This window comes from Chrysochloris asiatica, unplaced genomic scaffold, assembly GCF_000296735.1.
Source record: "Chrysochloris asiatica unplaced genomic scaffold, ChrAsi1.0 scaffold00004, whole genome shotgun sequence".
NCBI lineage: Eukaryota > Metazoa > Chordata > Mammalia > Afrosoricida > Chrysochloridae > Chrysochloris > Chrysochloris asiatica.
In genome coordinates, this window is record NW_006408522.1 from 4,008,793 (window position 1) to 4,030,760 (window position 21,968).

The 21,968-nt window shown below is 42.7% G+C and overlaps 1 protein-coding gene across 1 annotated transcript in view; it reads right to left on the reverse strand.

The window, feature by feature from the left end:
• Nucleotides 1–21,968, reverse strand: part of ANKDD1A (ankyrin repeat and death domain containing 1A) — a 61,279-nt gene that overhangs the window by 8,143 nt on the left and 31,168 nt on the right. Inside the window, exons 7-12 of the mRNA XM_006831849.1 lie at nt 11,278–11,376; nt 10,646–10,744; nt 8,839–8,937; nt 5,992–6,090; nt 2,660–2,758; nt 1,500–1,595 (exon numbers count right to left, since the gene is read on the reverse strand). Coding sequence (XP_006831912.1) covers nt 1,500–1,595; nt 2,660–2,758; nt 5,992–6,090; nt 8,839–8,937; nt 10,646–10,744; nt 11,278–11,376 — 591 coding nt within the window. The remainder of the gene's footprint in view (nt 1–1,499; nt 1,596–2,659; nt 2,759–5,991; nt 6,091–8,838; nt 8,938–10,645; nt 10,745–11,277; nt 11,377–21,968) is intronic.

Here is a 21,968-nt window from a genome sequence, read left to right on the forward strand (position 1 = left end):
TGCTGTCTAAAGAAGGTATTTGAAATAAACAAATCATTTATCTTGCAGAAATCTATCATTCATTTTCCAGCATCATTTCTATCACCAAGTCCAAAATTTCCAACTACTGGTCCTTCCTCTTTGCTCCCTACTTTTGCATGTTAATATGGGTGACAGAGTAGGTACAACAACAGGGAGGTTGGCAAAGGAAAGATGAAAGTAAAGGGAGACATAAGGAAGAATTCAATAGTTAATTCAATAATTTAAGTGAATAGAGGTAAATACTGTTAACTGATGGCACATGGAAGGGATTGCAATCACTATAATGAAGCAAAGTATATGATTTGCTGAATGTAAAACTGATGATCTGCTCTATAAACTTTCACTCAATTCACAATAAAAAGTCAAAAAACAAAAGAAAGAAATTAGCAACTAGAGGACATACACCAAAAAAACCTCTCCATCACACCCTCAATTGTCTACAACAGAAATAGCAAATTGGTGACCTTACATGTGACCATCTTCTTTCCTAGTCCCATAGCAGACATCACTAATGAAGCTCAGCATGCTTTCCTGCTGGACTCAGAGAGAGTCACCTAAACACAGTACCCCAACCTAGAGGTGGCAGTGAGATGGAGCCAACTTGCGGTTTCTTTATTCATGCAGGCATGCATGTACTCATGCACTCATGCACGCATTCATCACTCACACATTAACCAAGAGCTAGAGAAGTGTCCAGCAGCAGCTCCACATCGGCATGAGTGCTTTGGACACTTACCCATCTCCACACCCTCACAAACAACCAGGGGTGGTAGTGTCACTGATTGAATTGTGACCTCCTCTTAAACATATGTATAGACATCCTGGTATGATGCTGTAGGATAAGCACTGCACCGCAAGGTGGAGTTGAACTGCAAGGTTGGAGGTTCAAAGCCACCAGCTGCTTCTTGGAAACCCTACACAGGTCGTTACGATTCGGAACCAACTCAATGGTACTTAATAGCAACAATAGCCTTAATCCCATCACATCCCTGAACCAATCAATGGAAGGGCGTTTCCCGGAGGTGTGGCTTGCAACCTCTTTTATCTTACAAGAGATAAAAGAAGGGAGACATGAGCAGGGAAGGAGGAACCTACTACCATCAAGAAAGAAGAGCCAGGATTGGAGTGCTTCCTTTGGACCTGGGGTCTCTGTGACGCTCCTAGATTGATGCCTAGACATATGGAATGTTGGGACTGCAGAAGTGCAAGGAGACAGGGACCTCTCTTCTCCAGAGCTCAAGCTCTGAATTTGGACTTCTAGCTTCCTAAATTGAGAGGGAATAAAGTTCTGTTTGTTAATGTCATCCACTTGTGGTATTCTGCGATTGCAGCACTGGATACCTAAAACAGGTAGATAAGGCAGGGATTATCATCCTTGGGGAAACAGAGGGGCCTCAGAATTGGTCAGTGCTGGGTTGAAAGTCAGATCTCCAGCCCCTGCTTGGCCTTATGGGAAGACTGGGCTTGGGGCCCCGTACCTTCTGCCATTGGTAGAAGCGCTCAGCTTTTATGATCATGTCCACCAGGCTGACGTGGTTGCTGCGGGCGGCCACTGCCAGTGCAGTTTTTCCTTGCTGCAGGAAGTGAAGAGAGGCAGCAGCATCACCAGGCATTTCTACAGAAAGGGTAAGGGGAGGGCTCTAACACCGACTACGGACCCCCTACCCAAAGGACGTGGTTTCTAGCAGAAAAGTCATACATAGAATAAGGCAATAATCACCAACCTAGAAGCCACCCTTGTGTTTCTTTGAGAATTTAGGAGACTTTGGGAAATGAACTGCAGTCAGTGTCCCGCTTTAGCATCACCCTGGCAGATAAGTGTCACCACCCTCATTCTCAGAGGAGCCCTACTCCCATAGTCCCTGAGTGACACAATGGTTCATGTGCTTGGCTGCTAACTGAAAGGCTGGAGGTTTTGAGTCCATCCAGAGGCACCTAGGAAGAAAGGCTTAGTTAGGTATCTACTTCTGAAAATATCTAGCTATGAAATGCGTTTGGAACACAGTTCTCTGATGCACATGTGGTCTCCATGAGTCTAAATCAACTCGATGGCAACTGATTTGGTTCTGTTTCCCTAAGGCCCCGAGACCCTAGCATGGAGCCAGCCTTGTCTACCTCCAGAGACTATCCATATATCTAGTTTCAGAGCCTGATCCTTTTAGGCTCTGTCACACCATCCCAAGAAGGCTTTTCTGGGCCATGTGTGTAAGCAACATTCTCCTCATGAGCCTGTGACCTCCCCAACCTCAAGGAGCGCAAGTCCTCTGGCCTGCTGCCACCTCAGAGGCACAGTGACCCGGCAAGCTTCCCCCCACCCTGCCTCACATGTAAGGGGCTGTATCTCCATCCCCCAACCCCCAATCAGGTGCCTCAAGGCACTCACAGTCTAATAAGGGGCATGAAACAGAAAGTAGCCATATCACAGGTCCAGACGTGGTGCTGAGGGACCTCAAGGGAGAGAGCGAATGTGGTGGAGGGGCAGGAAGACCTCCTGGAGGAGGCTGCATTCGAGCAGGTGTGTAAACGATAAAGACACCTTGAACACTCAGGGAGTAAGGAGGAGGCATTTGTGTCAGGATCTTTGGAAAAGAGGGAACCATGGAAGCTTGATAGGGAGATGAGGGGTGAGCAGAGGTACCTTATCTCTGAGGTTTAAGTTAACCCCAGCAATGAGGAACATCTCTGCGATATCCTGCCAAGCGTGCTCAGCGGCGAGGTGGAGGGGCGTCTGCTGCCTCTGAGGAAGAAGCCAAGAAGACAGGTGAGCAGAAAAGCATGTGGAGGTGACCCCCTGACCTGGTTCAAGTCAGGCCAGGACCAACGTGGGCATACTTTCAACAGAGTCTTAGCAAAGTTTCTATAGGAAGTTGGAGCTGGGGCTAGGTTTCATCATAATATAATACCAAGAAAACTTGGAGAACACAAACAAGCAGAGAGAAAGAAAAACTACTCATGAACCTACACTCTGGAGCTCAGTGGTTCCATACAATAAGCATGAACTGAGAACCAAAAGGCCCACAATTCAAACCCACCAGCCGCGCCCAGGACAAAGATGAAGCTTTCTGCTCTCGTGAAGCTTTAAAGCCTTAGAAATCCTATACAGGGTTGCTGAGTTGGAACTGACTCTATGGCATTTATCAACAACAGCCTACCACTCTAAATTAACCCCTGTAATTTCTTCTAGTTGTTTCTCTAGTGCAGAATTTTTAGTTTGCTGTTTATACATTTGAGATCATCCTGTATGTACATTTTGCATGCTATTTTCTATTTTCTACCTAACTTAAAACTTCACATGTTTTATAAACTCTATAAATGCCATTTCAAATTGCTCCATAATACCCTATCTATGTGTATATTGTTGAGCTCTGGTGTGGTGCTCTAGGATAAACACTGGACTGCTAACCACAAGGTTTGCCACTCAAACCCACCAGCTGCTGTCAGAAATCCTATATGGGTTGCTATGATTTGGAACCAACTCGACAGCACACAACAACAACAGCAACAATTTGTGTCTAACCATTTCTCTATTATTAAATATTTGGATCATTATCAAATACAAGTCTGATAAACAATGATGCAATGAACATCTTTGTGCATGAAGCTTTTAATATATTTCTTGAGGCTCAACTCCCAGATGTACAAATAGTGAACATTTCAAATTGCTTTCTACCTCCCAGGGGTTGTGGGTACCACAATCTTGCCAGCACTGAGTTTTATATAATTTGAGGATGGATTGTGGGGACAGGGATTTCAAAGGTCTCCTGCTGACTGAAACTTCAGAACCCAGAGGCCACTGGCTATACAAGACTGCCCTAGTCACCCCTGTTCTGGAAATGTTCCTAAGGGAGGAAAACGTCAAAGAAAGGATAGGTTGAATATAGGAAGATATTTTGTTAAGTGCCCTCAAGTCAGTTTGACTCATACTGACCTTGTATAGGGCTTCCAAGGAGTGGTTGGTGAGCTCGAACCGCCAACCTTGCAGTTCAAAGCACCTTTGCAGTCCATCACATTAACCCACAGCACCACAATGTATCTATATATCACGATAAAAACTTAGAAATAACCAAGTGTTTAAAACAGTCTGTTTTATCCTGAAACTTACCTGACCTTCTCACACCTGGATCTCTGTTACTATACTTTTCCCTTCTTTCACTTTATAGTTGTCCTGATCATAGACTGACATCCCAGATCCCCTAATTTCAGTCTTGGAGTTTTGTTCTGCTCTGGACTCACCCATATTTGGACTGAGTTCCTAGTGGTGTTGCCATGTATGTCAATCTCTGGCTGTTGTCTGCTCTTGTTGGTTTTCACTCCAAAGAACTCCTTTTAGTATGTTTTGAAGTGCTGGCTTGGCTTTTAGAAAATCCCTTAATTTCTGTTTATAGTGAAATGTTGTGATTTCACCATCATAGGTGATTGACAGCTTTGCTGGTCGTACGATTCTTGGTTGGCAGCTTTTTTCTTTCAGAGTTTTGCATATGTCTCCCCATTGCCTTCTTGCCTGCATGGTTTCTTCTGAGAAATCAGAGATTACTCTTATTGGTTTTCCTTTGTAAGTAACATTTCCTTTTTCCTTAGCTGCTTTCAGGGTTCTTCCCTTATCTTCAATTTTGGAGAATTTGATTATGATATGTCTTGTTAATTTTCCTTTGGGAGTCTATCCTGCCTGGGGTTCATTCAGCTTCTTGAATGCTTATCTTCTCGCCTTTCAAGATGTTAGGGACATTTTCTTCCAGCAGCTCTCTGACTATCTTTTCTGTGGTTTTCTTTGTCTCTTCCTGTCCTGGAATTCCCATCACCCATAGGTTATTCCTCTTCTTGTTGTCCCACATGACTCTTAGGCTTTCTTCAGATTTTTTCTTTCTATTTTTCTGCTTGTTCTTCTATCTTAGCAGTATTAAGAGATTTCTCTTCAAGCTCACTAATTCTGGCTTCCATCACTTCAATTCTACTCCTCTGCCCTCTTAGTATATTGCCCATTTCTGATATTTTACCATTGAGCATCTGGATCTCGGTTTGTATGTTTTGTATTGTCTCCAGTGCTGTGTATCTAGTTTATTTGATTGTTGCTATAGCACTTTTCTGAGTTCTTCCTTATTTTCCTCAACCTTTCTGTGGAACATTTGGATGTAGCTCAGTATCATTTTCCTGAATTCTTTTTCAGGTAATTCGAAAGCACTTTCTAGCTCTTCCTCTTGATTGTTTGTTTGAGCTATTCTGTCTTATTTCTGCACATGAGCAGAAATTTTCTGCTGCTTTTTAGGCATTGTGATGTTGTATTTGTATTAATGAGATGAATGTATGTTGGCGTATTCTTAAGAACATAATTGTCTCCTGGTAGATGTGATCAGGAGATGGGCTTCTCTGTTCACTGCTCGTACAGCTCAATTCAGAGTGTTTTTAGCAAGTGTTGGATGTAGACAGTGCTCTGGTGTATAGCAGCTTGTATTAGCTCTTGTCTAATTGGTGGGGTTTTAGAGGGTACATTTGTAGCTTGGCGGTATGGCTGCAGTTTCTGTCTTCTTTGTAAGTTTCTGGTAAGTTTCTGCAATGGGAGTGCTCTCTTGTCCTTCTATCTGCTCACTCTGTTCAAAATGGTTGCTTTCTGCTCCTGTTTCATATCTTTCTCCCAGTAAGCACTTGATCCACTTATTTATCCCTTTATCTGAAGCTCAGAGTTCCAGGATTGTCCTTTGAATCTGCTTCATCCAGATTTCTGTGTTTTTGCCAAAGAAGATCTGTATAGCCTTTCTGCCTAGTCTGCCACCAAGCCCCACTCCCCTACCCCCAAATAGTGGAATGGCTCATGAAATGCTACTTTTAATAAATATTCAAACCATTTTTTTTTTAAGACCAAAATAGCAATTTCTCAAGTTTGAGCCAAGCTAGGAGACAATAGCCAAACCCCCTGCCATCTGACAGGGTGACCAGAGGTTCCCTGGGTCCCAGGATGTTTCTGTGGCTGCTTACATTGTCGATGACATCCAGGTCACTCTGTGTGTCGATGAAAAGCTGAACCAAAGCCGGGAAGTTGTGCTTCACAGCAAGGTGTATGGGAGAGGCACCCTGCTGTGGGGAGACACAAACCAATCAATTGATGAGTCCCATCCAGGGATGCCCAGCTGCAAGCGGGTGCTAGGAGGTGAAAACAGGGAAGGGTATATAGGCTTATATATTTGGGTCCTTGTCACTTCTTAGCCTACATGGATGACCTAAGGCATTTACAGCCTCAAAGTTTGAATCTTTGGAGCCTAAAAATCAATCTTCAAGGTGGGAGGGAACCTGAAGACTCAAATTTAATACCTATGCCAGGAAATTATATGTGACTGAGGCAAGTCACTTTCCTCCTCTGGTACTCTGCACCAGGCAAATAATGTTTGCTTACATCCCTGTTAGCAACATAGGAAGTACTTTTATTAGTATCCTCACCTTACAGAGGAAAATACTACAGGTTCAGAACACTTAAACAACTCACTCAAGAGCATATAGTTAATAAGGATTGTGTCTTTTTTTTTAAGCTCATTGTTTTTTAAATGAGAAAATAAATATACATTGTTTCCCTCCAGCATATGAAAAAAAAAAGGAAAAAATAATTTCCTTTTCATCCTCCCCTTCCTTCTTCTTATTTCCTTCTTTTCCTTTTTAACTGCCGTTCCCGTTGCCCAAGTTATCTTAACACGTTGTCTACAATCCCAACAGGGAATAATTCTTCCTTTCCTCCCACCCCTGGTAACCATCGGGGAAAGTTTATTATAAAATGAAAACCTTTCCTTGACTTTTTATAGTACTGGTTTCATACAATATCTGTCCTCTTGCAATCAACAAATTTCATGCAGCATAATGAATAAGGACTGTGTCTTATTGAACATTCTACCCCCCAGCAACTAGATAAGTGCCTAATAACTATTTATGTAAGAAACGGATAGATGAGCGCTGGCAGGAAACAACACAGATCTCTCTCCAAGTGCTGTGCTTTTTCCATATCTAGTGTTGTATAGTATTCCACTGCATGGATGAACCATAATTTATTTAAAATGTCTCCTATTTAAACATGGGACCAAATCTTTTGCTATGACAACCAACACTGCAATAAAAACAATACACAAAACAGGTACACATATCCCTCCATATGTGGAAGTACATCTATGTGGAAGTAGAAATGCATTCCTAGAATTAGATTTGTTGGGTCAAAGGGTATACATGCATTTGCACTTTTTATACATCTTGCCAAACTGCCCTCTGTACAGACTATCTATCAGTTTATACTCCTGCCAGGAATACAAGGTGCTGTCTAGTCCCCACAGTTTGTCAACACACTTGGAAAAACTTTGGATTTTTGCCAATGTGGCAAGTGATGAATGGTATCTCCATATAGCATTCATTTGCATTTCTCCTAAAAGTTATCCATATTTCCTTTTCTATCAACTATCTGTTGGCCATTTTTAAGTTCTTTATGTTTTGTTGTTGCTAAGTACCATTGATTTGTTGTTGCTAACTACCATTCAGTCAGTTCCAACCTAAAATGACTCTGTATAGGGTTTCCAAAAATTGGCTGGTGAGTTTGAACCACCAACCTTGTGGTTCAAATTGACCTTGCAGTGGAGTGCTTATCCTATAGCACCACATCACGATTTGTAGGATCTCTTTATATATGATGAAGACTTGGGCCTTTTATCTGTGATTCCAGCTAGTCATTTGGCTTTTATCCTTACAAACTCTCTCTCCCTCTTTTTAGGTTAAATTAGCTTAATTTCAATAACCCATATTTTCTCTTGAAATTACGTTCTTCCTACTTTTATGGGTAAAATCTATTTTTATGAAATTGCAATGACAGTACATAATAGTTGCCTTTTCAGCTTTATTTAAAAAAAAACACAGCTTTATTGAGATATAATTCATATATCATACAATTCACTATTTAAAGTATATAATTCAGTGATTAGTAGAACATAGACAGATTTTTGTATCTATCACAATAGTCAATTTTAGAACCTTTACATCAACTCCAAAAGAAGTCCCATACCCTTTAGCTATCATACCTATCCCTAAATCTCTCAAACCCTAAGCAAGCGCTAATCTACTTTGTCTTTATAGATTTGCCTATTCTGAACACTTCATATAAGTGGAATCATTCACTATGTAGTCTGTCATAACTGGCTTATTTAACACAATATTTTCAAGGTTTGTCCACATTGCAGCATTTATCAATCATTTCCTTTTTATGGGTGAATTTTATTCCATTGTATGGATGTACCATGTTTTGCTCTCCATTCATCAGTTGTGGGTCTTTGGGTTATTTCCATCTTTGGACTATTATGATCAATGCTATTATAGACATTGGGGTACAAGATTTTGTGTGGACATATGTTTTCATTTCTTTTGGGTATATACTTAGGAGTGGAAACATTGGTCACATGATAACACTAACCTTTTGAGAATACTGGCTCTATCGACTCCCATAGAGTTTGGTAAGGTCAGAGAAAAAGAGGACGACCCCAATGAGATGGATTGGTCAAGTGGCAGCATCAATGGACTTAAGCGTGGCAACAGTAGTGAGGTTGGCCCAGGATCAGGCAATGTTTCGTTCTGCTGTGCATAAGGTCGCTATGAGTTGGTACAACAACATCGACTCCCATGCTGGCGGCTACCAAACAATTGCCTCTACTGGCTCTCCCAAGTGTTGCCTGCTCCTCTAGTCCTGTCCCTACCCCAACACCAAAGGTCCAAGGTGCCCATCTCTCTTTGCTGTGCTTTATCAGTGAGGTCACTTTAAGACTTTCCAATGATGATCCCCTTGAGTCCAGGCCCCATACTTACATGATCAGCCACATTGGTGCAGCCTCCAGCATGGATGAGGGCCCGAGCCACGTCCTCAGAGCCGCTGAGAGCTGCATAATGAAGGCAGCTCAGCTTTTTCTGGAGGGAAAGAGGCACGAAGGCAATGTCATAAAAATCCCTCATGGCAGGGCTTAAAAAGCACTTTGGCAAACATTATTCCATTTGAGTTTCACAAACACACACACACACACACACACACACACTAAACCTGGAGACTGGAGAAAAAAAGGATTTGGGAGCACAAGTAAAAGAACTGAGGGGATTGCTGGGACACAGGATTTTCCATTTTAAAATTTGAAGAGTATGAGGCAGACCAGGACAAGCTGATCCCCCTACGAAGCCCCATCAGAGAGTGCATGGGGTGGATGGGAAATGGTTGACCTCCCAGTGGGAAACACTATCATTTGGGGCCTTCTCTTCAGACACTCTGCTGCATGACACACCAGGGGTGGGATTACTGTCAGAATGAAAAGTGGCCTCTGCCTGAAACCTCCAGCTGAGTCTGGAGCACAAGGACCAGTGTGTGGGCAGCTCCAACCCCAATGACCACACAGCTGGGCATGACCGTCCTATCTCTGGACACCTGTTGCTGCCACTGTTAGGGGCGAGGCCATGTCATTCAGTTTTTTGCCCCTTTTCCCAATACCTAGTGCTATGCTGACCAGCAGGCAACACAGGGTCAATGGAAGGGCATGTTAGTTGGGTGCTCCGGGATGGTCACTTTCCCAGACAAATGAAGTGTTATGTGACTTATAAATCATTCTTTACATTCAGGAAGTTTTCATGCTGGCAATATTGGATTTATATTTGCCATTTTCCTTTTTATTCGCTGTCTTTTTTTTTTTTTTTTAACTACAGTCTTTGTAGTTAGTACATAAACATTTTTAGCATTTCATGTTAATTCTTCTGTGGGTTTTTAGCAGTATTTTTGTTAAAAATAATAATAAGTCATTCAGTAAACCAAGAAAGGTTATTTGTCACTGATCTAAAAAGAGAAAAATAAGGCCTTTAACCATAAGGAAAAGCCACAACCATCCTTTCCAGGAGAATTTCTAATGTCAGACATGAGGAATATAAAGACGAGGAAAAGAAGAGGATCAGGCCCCAGCTCTGTGGGTTTGTAAGGCTAAGGCATAGGTGGGCCTCCATGTAGAGGGACCTACACACATACACATACACACACCCTGGGGCAAAGCTTACAGGCTATGAATCCCAGAGTCAGGAGAATAGGCTTTGGAGCCTCTGCTGTGCTTCTTCCCAGCTCTGTGACTCTGAGAAAGTCACTGAAACTCTCTAAGCTTCAGCTTCCTCATCTACAAAATGGGGGTAACCAGTCTTGGTGTGGCACCACTGGACTGCTAACTGCAAGGTCAAGAGTTCAAATGCACAAGCTTCTCCTTGGAAACCCTATACAGGGTCACTATGAATCAGAACCAACTCAAAGGGACTTAAACAATGATAGGTAAGAAGGGGATTTGTGAACTATCAAGAAAACATTACTAGCAGATCCCTATTATATCCTGGGCACTGGCATAGGTATTTAATCTTCATGACAGTGTAAAAATGTAACTACATATCAGTCCCATTTTCTAGTTGGAAAACAATGCTCAGAGAGGTTAAGTAACTTGCCCAAAGTCACAGAGTTCAGCAGTGAAGAAGTCTGGACCTAGGTGTGCTGTCTCTAAGCCTCTTTGCTCAATATTTATGAATCACTGTGACAATTATTGTTGGCATGCTTTGGGCTCGGTGGCCAAGGGCAGACAGTGGTGGTCAGGACAGGTGCTACCTGGGTGAGGGTGTTCACGCAGCTCCCAGCCCTGAGGAGGATCTGCACACAGTCAGGGTGGATTCCTTCTACAGCTGCGTGCAGGGCAGTCAGCCCCTCCTGGAACACAGGGAGATGTGTGGAGAGGTGAAAGTTTGAATGCCCACGGGGCTAGACTTCTTAACAGCTCTGTTACTGAGGACAATGACCTTGAGCCCCACCCTGGCTTTCTCACTTTGTGGGACACAGGGTACATCCCCTTCACACCTCTGCTCCTATCTTTCTCATTCTTCAGGATGCCCCACTCCTACTCCCTACCTATTTCTTGCTCCTCCAGGAAGCTGTCCCTGCCCATCCTAGCCCTACTACATGTGCCCATTTGAACACATGCTATGTGCCCCACGTCTTGGTAATCCTCAGGCCTGAAGTCCCTGGAGCCCAGGAGTCTTGAGCTGCTGTTTATGTTTTCCTTGTGGTTGCTAGTTCAGAAACATCTTCAGCTTCCTAGCTGTGGAGTCTCCACCAAGGGAACATCAGATGGCACCGTGGGCGGTTCATCAGTGGCAGGGAGCAAGGGAGCATCACACATCTCTGCCTCTCCTGGGTCAGAGCTCAGGCCTGGAAGGATGGCCAGGCTGCGGCTGGTCACTCACCACATTCTGCTCCTCCAGGTCCAGCCCAATGTCCACGAGCCGCTGCAGCACAGTCAAGTGGCCCCTGCTGGCAGCCATGTGAAGGGCTGTATTCCCCTCCTGCTAAGAGAGGGGCTCCTCAGGGGCCAGCAGAATCCTGGATGTTTGCATGCCCTGAAGCCTGTCTAGACCCACCACCTCATTTTACAGACTCAGAAGCTGAGGCCTGGCGTGGGAAGTGACATGTCCAGGGTCACAGTGCAAGTCCATGATGAGAAGCAACCCTGCCCTCTGGGCTAACGCCACCCTGTTCCTGAGAACTGCACCAAAGCCTGGTCTCATTTTCTCTGAGCATCAAAACAGACATACTTCTTTAAGAAAAAACAAGATAAAAACCTACTTTTCATGTCCCTTTCTACAGCCAATCCCTCTCCTGGTGTACTCTCACTTCTCAATGGCGGCTTGGGTAACTCTTCCCTGGGCTTGAGTTGGTCCCAGGCCATTGGCTGGCCCAGTCACTCACCTCCTTTTCACTTAACATAACATTTTCAATGTTCATTTCTGCTCAAGATGTTTGCTTCTTAATGAGCTCTATTTACCTTAGTCACACACTTTAACATGGACACTCCCCACCTACCCCCTGTACTAATGACCCCAATCTTACTCTTTCTGTCTTTTCCCCTCCCTCCATAACTTACCACCATCTAACCTATTCTATAATTGTTTGTTTGCTGTGCTGATTGTTGGAGCTCTGTGTGGCACTGTGGGTTAATGCGGTGGACTGCAAAGTCAGTTTGAACCTCAAGGTTGGTGATTCAAGCTCACCAGCTGCTCTTTGGAAACCCTCTACAGGCTCACTATGAGTTGGAACCTACTTGTGGGCACTTAACAACAATAACAGGCTTATTGTTTATTGTCTGATTCCCTTTGCTAGAACCTAAGTACCTCAAGGGTAGGGATTTCGGTCTATTTTGTTCTCAGAAGTTTTCCTAAGTTCCTAGAGTAGGACCTGGAGTATATAGTAGGCCCTCAATAGATATTAATTCAGTAGCTAAATAATGTGAGCAGTCTGTCCAAGAGAGTGTGTCCTGGAATGTGAGGGCCAGAAGTTCTGACAGTTGGGAAGTTTAGAATGCCCAAGAATTCCCACTTAGAAATTCCAAAGGCGACAGTGACAGAAGTGGTCCCACTGGACAGGGCAAAGGGCACAATGTCCTTTCTGTCAGAAGTAACTCAGGTGAGGACAGCTTATTTAGGGATGTCCTTTAAAAAATCTTACCTCAGAGGACAACTGGAGGGTATCATAAATTGATTTGTGTCTGCCTAAAATATATGATGACTTGCCTAGGTCATGATTCCCAGTATTGTGTGGTTGTCCTCCATCTTGTGAGCCATGCTCCACTTTATGATGGGTTCTAAATCCTAACCTTTATAATGAGCTAGGATGAAGTGTGGGGTGTGTCTTTAGTTACAGCCTTACATGAGGATGTGACTCAGGTCACACACCCTTACTCAGGCCCTTCAGTGATATCTTTTATTACAAGAGAAAAAAGCAAGCAGAGAGGAACCTCACTGTTATCAAGAAAAACACAAGGAGCAGAGCACGGCCTTTGGAGGTCCATGTACTATAAACCTCCTAGACCCAGAGGAAGACTGATGCCGAGACACAAGGAGACCTCCAAGGAAGCCCAGGCCCACAGATGTTGAAAGAGGACAGGATCTTAGCCTAGAGCTGGTGCCCTGAATGTGAACTTCTACCATGGAGACTGTGAGAGAATACATGTCTTCCATGAAAGCCATTCTGGTAGCGTAGTGGTTACGAATCGGGCTGCGAACCTTAAGGTCAGCGGTTCAAAACTACCAGCCGCTCCGCGGGAGAAAGATGAGGCTTTCTACTCCCGTAAAGATTTACACCCTCGGAAACCCTGTACAGGGTCGCTATGGGTCGGAACCGACTCGACGGCACTTAACAACAACAACAACATGTTATAAGAGTGGTTATAGAGAATTGGGACAAGGAGGGTCCCAGAAGAAGGGAGGGAAGATAGAAGGAGCCCACCAGAAAGAAGGTTAGGGGAAGCATAGATGGAGGACAAAGATCACTGAGTGATGAGCTCCAAAAGGATCCACAAGAGAAGATACTGCTTTGATTACCATCAGGCCCAAAAGGCCCCTGGGACCTACATTTTCTTTTTTTAAACTGAGGCAAAATTCACATAACATACAATTAAACATTTTAAAGTAGACAATTCAGTGTTATCTAGAACACTCATGACATTGTGCAGCCACCACTTTTAAAACTGTTTCATCTTTAACTTAACTAATAAGACTGTCTGCCTTGAGCATGGTGCTCTTTGAAGATCTATCTACAAGTGGGTTTCAAAACGTTCATGGAGAATCTGGGGTAACATGACGGAGTAGACAGATGCACTGAGCCAACCCTCTGCAACAAAGACATGGGAGACCAAGTGAAACAAGTACAGATGGTGATTCTGGAACCCTGACCACCAGAAAGAAGGACAGAGAGGTGGACTGAGTGCCAAACAGGAGCAGTAAGCGAGAAGAAAGATGGTTGGACTGAGGATTGGCATAGAACAGCTCACCCATCTTGAGCGTTTGTGAGTGAGTTCATCAACAGTCTGCAGGCCTGCAGGCCCAGGATGTGGCTGGTGGTTGGTAGAAAGGGGGTGCAGTACTCACTTCTTTTCATGCCCTCCTGGTAGAGGGCAGTGTGGTCAGACCCTGCCCTCACCAACCCAGCATCCAGTGGGACCTCGTCCTGCTCAGCCTCTACCCTGCCTGGGATTAGGCACCTGGCATAGTGGCCCTGCTTCTGGAGACCTGTGAACCTGCCCTGAACTATGCTACACAAATGGTGAACAGAGAACTAACTGCATTCACACTTCAAGCCTCTACCACATCCACCAGGAGACAGGTGGTATGTGCCTGAGAATACACTAACATACAATCATCAACTGAATATAAATACACCATCAATACACCCGGAGAAAACAGATAATTTTAGTTTACACAAAGATACAAGACAGAGTGCCTTAAACAAGTGGCCAAACTATAAAGTCAAAAAATATAACACTAGAAATGGCATTGGAACAATCTGATAAAGAATTTAAAGAACTAGGCATAGGAGTCCTGGTGTGGCACTGTAGGATAAGCACTGGATTGCAAGGTTGGTTTGAACCACAAGGTCACTGGTTCAAACTTACCGGCTGTTCCTTGGAAACCCTATACAGGGTCACTATGAGTCAGAACCAACTCAAAAGCACTTAACAACAACTAAAACAATTAGGAAACTTCAGTGGATTAAGAAAACTACAGATGAAATTAAGGAAAACAGACAAAACTGGAAATTTTCAGGACATAAATTGACAAAATAACTGGGGAAAAAATGGGAACCATTATTAGAGAAAAAGTTAGAAAGGCAGAAGATTAACACTAAGATTTCAGAAATAGATAGTACATCGAAAGAACAAAGCAATATAATTGAATCAATGGGAAGCCAAATCACTGAGCTAGAGGAAAAATCTCTCAACATTCATTAGCTAGAAGAACTATAAGAAAAAAGTACTAAAAGATTCAGAAGAAAACCTAAGATTTATGTGGAATGCTATCACAATGAAAACTTGGCATGTTTCCAGACCAGGAAGAGGAAAAAAAAAACCCATAGAGAATACTGTCCGAGAAGAAAATGTCCCTAACATCATGAAAGACGAGAAAATAGCCTTTCAAGAAGTTGAACGAATTCCAAACAGGATGTTGTTGCCATTGTTAGGAGTTGTTGAGTCAGATCTGACTGATAGAAACTCTATATAGGATCTCCAAGGAGTGATTGGTGGGTATGAACCACCAACTTTGCAGATAAACCCCCAATAAAACAAACAAAAAACACAACACCAAGACATAATCAAACTTTTCTAAATCAAAGACAAGAATCCTGAGAAGAGCTCAGGAAAAACAAAAAATTACCTACAAAATAGAACTAATAAGACTAAACTCTGATTTCTCAGCAGATATCATGCAGGCAACAACAGAATGACATATACAAAACGGAGGGAAAAAATTGCCAACCAAGAATCTTATATCCAGCAAAACTGTCCATCAAATACAATTGTGAATATAGGACATTTTCAGACAAACAGAAATTAAAAGAATTTGTAAAAACCAGACTATCATACAAAAGATGGTAAAAGGAGTTCTTTGGACAGAGAATCAACAACAGCAGACAATAACCTGAGACTAACAGACATGACAATATCATCTAGACTCAACCCAGATATTGTTGTTGTTGTTGTTAAGTGCCGTCGAGTCGGTTCCGACCCATAGCGACCCTGTACAGGGTTTCTGAGGCTGTAAATCTTTACGGGAGCAGAATGCCTCCTCTTTCTCCCGCGAAGCGGCTGGTAGTTTTGAACTGCTGGCCTTAAGGTTCGCAGCCCGATTCGTAACCACTACGCTACCAGAGCTATGCAAAATACAACAGAGCTATGTGTAGCTCTGTGGAGCCCTGGTGTGACACTGTGGGTTAATGGGTTGACTGCAAAGTCAGTTTGAACCGCAAGGTAAGTGGTTCAAGCTCACCAGCTGCTCCTAGGAAACGCTACACAGGATCGCTATGGGTCGAAACCGACTCAACAGCACTTGACAAGAACAACAACAGGCTTTGGAAAGAGTTCTGGTATGGTGCTGTGGATTCATACCCTGGATTGTAAAGCAAGAGCAGTGGTTCAAGTTCACGAGTTGCTCTTCGGAAACCCTATACAGGGTCTCCATGGATTGGAACTGACTCGATGGCACTTCACAACAACAGGCTTTGGAAACAGACCTGGTGTGGCCCTATGGGTTAATGTGCTGGACTTCAAAGTTGTTTGAACAGCAAGGTCAGTGGTTCAAGCTCACCAGTCACTCCTTGGAAACCCTATGCAGGCTCACTATGGGTCAGAACCGACCTGAAAGCACTTACCACCAACAACAACAAATGTGTAGTACTATAGGATAAGCAATGGACTTCTAACCACAGATTGATGGTTCAAACCCACCAGACACTCCTGGGAAACCCTATACATGGTTGCTGAGTTGGAATCAACTTGACAGCACCTAACAACAACAATATAAGATTGAAAGTAGAGAATCAGAGATACAGTTGCAACAACTACAGCAACAACAACAAAAATACAAAGAGGAAATTACATAGTTTCAGAATTTCCATATAAAGAAATAAAAAATAGTTTTCAATAAATAAATAAATAAAAATAAACGTAACTATAACCTTAAAAACTAGATCAAGTCTTACTCCTAATCCTAGCCCAACCCTTAGTCTTAAACATAACCCTAACCAATAAACGAAGTCCTATACCTACCAAGACCTATCCATAGTCCCAACCTGAACCCTTACTCCTTACCCACTGCCACACACACATATACAAGTTTATGGAAAACTGAAATTAAAAGATAATGGAAGCCCTCTTGTATATGAGATCAAATTGACAATAGCAACTGGAAAGATTAGGTAGGAAATTTAGGAGGCAGTGAGTTTATATTAACATGGAAAGAAGACCAATCAGAAAAGGAGTGTGAGAATGGTTCCACAATTCAGTGCAATCTACGTCACTGAAATGCACATATAGAAATTGTTGAATTGGCATATGTTCTGCTGTGTACAGTCAACAACAAAATATCAAATAAATTTAAAGAAAACAAACTTTTTCATCACCCTATAAGGATGCCTCATACCCTTATCACTTTCCATTCTTCCCACTCCCCACCTCTGGCAACCACAAATCTGCTTTCTCTGTGTATGAATTTGCCTATTTTAGACATTTCAGATCAAATGAATAATATAATACGTGCCTTTGTGTCTGGCTTCTTTCACTAGGCATGTTTTCCAAGTTTACCCATGTATCTCGTAGATCATTCCCTCTTACAGCTGAACATTATTCCAATACATGGATAGACCACAATTTGTTTGCTTTAATTAGTTAAAGAACATTTAGTCTGTTTCCATCTTTTGGCTATTATGAATGATGCTGCTGCAAACATTCATATACATGTTTTTTTGTGGAAATGTTTTCATCTCTCTTTGTGTGTATTTTACACGTACTTGATGGCCAAACTTCATCTCTCATACTTCGGACATATTGGCAGGAGAGACCAGTCACTGGAAAAGGTTATCATGTTTGGTAAGGTGGAGGGTCAGAGAAAAAGAGGAAGACCCCTAGCTAGATGGATTGGCAAAGTGGCAGCATCAATGGGCTCAAGCATGGCAATAATTGTGAGATTGGCCCAGGATCGGGCAGTGTTTTGTTCTGTTGTGCATAGGGTCGCTATGAATTGGTAACGACTCTATGGCACCTAACAACAACAACTCCTCACTTACCGACTATCTCATTACCTAACATTTCACATTTATGAAAATAGTAAAAAAATCTACTTTCTATTTTGCATATTGACAAAGTACATCTGGCAGTAATGAATATCAACATGCTGGGAAAGAGAAATGCTGTCTGTGGTGGCTGTTGTATCAACTTGACTGGGTCAGGATTCTCCGTGGGTTGGCAGTTATGTAACTAATTGGCAGTTATATAATGACGTAGTCATCCCCCAGTATGTGATCTGATGTGGTCATCCTCTATTTCCGCTGATTTTCACAGAATGACTTGGTCTTTGGAACCTAACCATGTCTATAAGTGAGGAGTGGATGTACAGTGAAATCTGCGCAAGCCAGAACTGAACAGAACTGCTTTGTTTTTCTAAGTCTCACAGATTTTCCGCCACTTTCAACTGCTCTCTATTAGTGGAGAATATTTAAATTTTCCTTCTTTGACAGGTTTTTGTCTTACACAGGTTCCAGCTTTTGCACATTTTATATTGCACCTAGGAGTGGAATGGCTGGGTTGTAAAACACAACTTCCAAACTTGACTTGAGAAGAAATAGAACATCTGAGCAGCTCCGTATCTACTAAAGAAATTCAATTAGCAATCAAAACCTTCTCACAAAGAAATGTCCAGGTCCAAATGGTCTTACTGTTGCTGTTCAGTACTGTGGAGTCGGTTTCAACTTATAGTGACCCAGTATAGGATTTTCAAGGAGCGGCTGATGGGTTTGGTTCAAACCAACCTTGGGGTCGAGTGCTTTTACAGTGCCACGCAAAGACTTCAAATGGTCTCACCAGGTGGTAAAAAAAAAATCAACGTTACACACGCTTTTTTTTTTTTTGGTCTGAAAATAGAGGAGGAAGGAGCACTTCCTAACTTTTTACGAGATCAGCATAATCCCAATACCAAAACCTGACAAAGACATTGTCATTGTTGTTAAGTGCCTTCAAGTCAGTTCCGACCCATAGAGACCTTACACAGGGTTTCTGAGGAGCAGCTGGTGAGTTTGACCCATCAACCTTACGGTTCAAAACAACCTTGTGATTGAGTGTTTATCTCACAGTGCCACACCAAGACTCTGACAAAGACATTATGTTGCAGACCGTGTAAAGCTGGTCAGAAGTTTGAGGCTCACTGGGCCCAAGTGTTGCAGACAGTGCAGGCCACAGGCTCTGAGGAACAGATTCTGGCCACTGGGCAGTCATAACAAATTGTTTTTCATCATAGTGTTCAGTTATGTTTTATTAATTCCAAACATGAGCCCTTAGTATCCACAGATAAATGTAATATTTTCCTAAAGCCGAGACTGTAAAGGTTTCAAGGGCAAGCCTTTCTCCAAAGGATTAACTGAAAATAGCTTAGCTACTTCCCAGTTCTTTGTTCTATAGACAAAAAAGCCATCCTCCCTAAACCTGTCCCAGGTGCTGGTTATTCAGCCAAGTTCCTGAAAACCTGGCTCAGGAAGCCAAAACAGCGGGACTCCTCCCAAGCCTTTTGTCCTTCCCTCTCACCTTCCCCCAACTGAGTTCAGGGGCTATAGATATGTTAATTGAGCCTGAGAAACCAAGTTGCGGGCCTGGGATTCGAACCAGTGAAGTACGATGTAAAGTTGCCTGAATGTTGGGAGAATTACGTATGCCAGCTGTACCTTGTCTTAGTCCCACCCAGCTTGGTGTGAAGCTCCTCCCCTAAATAAAACGGAGGCGCAGGCCGGCCCAGGTGTGCATTACAGGTTGGAGGGCATGCAGTACAGTTTGCAGGGCAGTGAGTTGCTGCCTGCAGAGTCCACGATGCCTTTAGTCCCAAGTCTGCCCACCAGTGATGCATCCCCCCTGGTTTCAGGGTGTCTCTTTGTCTCCCTCCTTCTGTCTTTCTGTGTATTCTTTCTATATCTTTATCGCTGCCAGATATCCCCTCCTCGTGAACCAAACACTCGTGTCGAGGCCGGTCCCCGACAACATTACAAGAAGGTAATTGTGTGGTCTCCCAGGTAGTCAGTAGATACTAATACTTATTGCCATTAACTTGATTCAACCCCTGTAGATGTGCTCTTTAAGTTTTCAATGGCTAGACCTCCATCTAGGCCTTTTTCCCAGGTACCTCTGAGTAAACTAGAACCTTCAACCATATGATTAGCAGCCTAGGAAGTTAACCATTTGTACAATCCAAAGACTTCTAATAATTAGTAGATCTAGGATTTGAACTCACAGCTTTCTGACTCCTAAACTCAAATTCTTTCCTCCACCTTGCCTCTCTCAATACCTTCCTGAGGAAGGAATCAAGACATTCGCATTAGGCATAGATCTTTAAGGATCCAATAAAGATTTAAACATATAACAAGCCCAAAGTAGTGATTAAAATACTTTAAAAACATAACCCCAAATTGTAAATCTGCACACACAAAAAACAGCTGTAACTACTCTATGATATCAAAGATGAAAAATTCAGATTTCCTATATGGTTACCAGAATATTGTATTAAGACATAAAAATAAGGTTTATATCTTGGAATAATCAATCATTTGAGATCAAAAGGGCAGCATTTGCTCAAGGACAAAGTTGGGTAGTGTTAGAAAAGAAGGCTACATGGAAACAGGAAAACACAAGGGAGAAGTGATGTTACCCTGAGAGATTGTAATCAATGAGATGAAACAAAATGTGTATGAAATGTCAAATGGAAACTGTATCTGCTCTGTAAACTTTAACCCAGTTCATAGTTTTTTTTAAAATTAAGGCTGAAAAATCCTTCCTCATGACAGGGATTTCTCAAGAATGTCACTGTGATACATGTTTCTGTAACGTGAAATGTTTTTTCCAATGAATATGTGTTATTCTGTAAGTTTTTAAGTTTTTTGAAGTCCTTTTTTATTATCTAAAAATCTTTATAAAGGGAGTTATTGCTTAAGGGGTTTTAAGTTTCGGTTTGGGGTGATAAAAAACATTGAGAAATGACTAGTGACGATAGTTGCTCAGTGTGGTGTGAATTCAATCAATGTCATTGCATTGTACCAATAAAACAGATTAAAATAGTAAATATGTTGTTCTATATATTTCAGCATAACAACAAAAAATGTTTAACCTGAAAAAGAAAAGATTCCACCTCAATAACTCAGTATGTTTCACTCTTTCACCTCCGAGACAACTGTCTAAAGTTAGCACACAACCAACCTAATCAGCACACTGCTCTGAGCAAGGATTCAGGCTGTGGGAAATGTGGCCACAACATGAAGTTTCTGTGTGCACAGAATCAAAAGGTAAGTGGGTGAAGGGTGAACATGGGGGACGGACACGTGCTCCCAGTCAGCAGGGGTGTGGAGACAGTGCAGGGCTTTTTATCTTCCTTCTGGGTTACAAATACCTATGTCGTGCCCTTGGAAGCTGCAGGTGGCCTGGACCACCTCACAGGACACTCACACTCGGCCTGGGGCAGGGCTTGAGGCTCAGAGGCAAGAGAACTGTGCAGAATATGGCCTCGACCTTGGCTGGAGGCCCTCTCCCCTCCGCCTACGGGAATGTCTGGCATCCCCACCTTCTCAAAGCACCTGTGGTGTGACCATTATTAGTTCTGACAGGCCTATTCCCTTAGCCGGTCACAGAGTCCTAGTAGGACTGAGACTTTGAGTGGTCCAAAGTTTTGAAAAACTTACTGTGCTCCCTCTCCAAATGAAATTCAAACGGAAAACACTCCTAATTTGGAAACATCAAACTTAGCATGTATATGCAGTTTTTAAGATAATTGTTTATTGTGTCAAAATAAACAATAAAGTCTGTAAAAGTCAGAACCTGTGTAAGGCAGAAACCTGTCAGAGAAGAAAAACTCAAATATCTTTTACTCAAACAAGTCTGCACACTGCATGTGATGGCCAATGTTTTGTTATGCACACAGAACATAACACAGTGCTATGTTATGTTGTCATCTTGGCTAAGCAAGGATTGTTTTAAATGTAGTTACCCTCCAGTTTGTGATATGATGTAAGGAGAGTTGCCTTGGGGGCTGTCATCTGCATCCAATATGTATGGATATTCTGGCAAAAAGGTCTCTCTCTTCTCAGAGTCCTGCATCCAACTCATCATCATGTGACCTACAGCTCTTGGGATGTGAGCTAGTAGCCTACCTGACCTACATATTTTGGGATTCACCAGCTTGCAGCTCAATGAGCCAGTAGCCTGCCATCTAACTTACCAACTTTGGGTTTGTCAGCCTCTGTAACCATATGAGTCGGGAAAAGCCTCCAACTTGATGCCTAACCCAAGGATTTGGTACTTACCAGCCTCTGCAACTGTGTAAGCCATCTCCTTGACATAAATCTTTATCTCTCTATC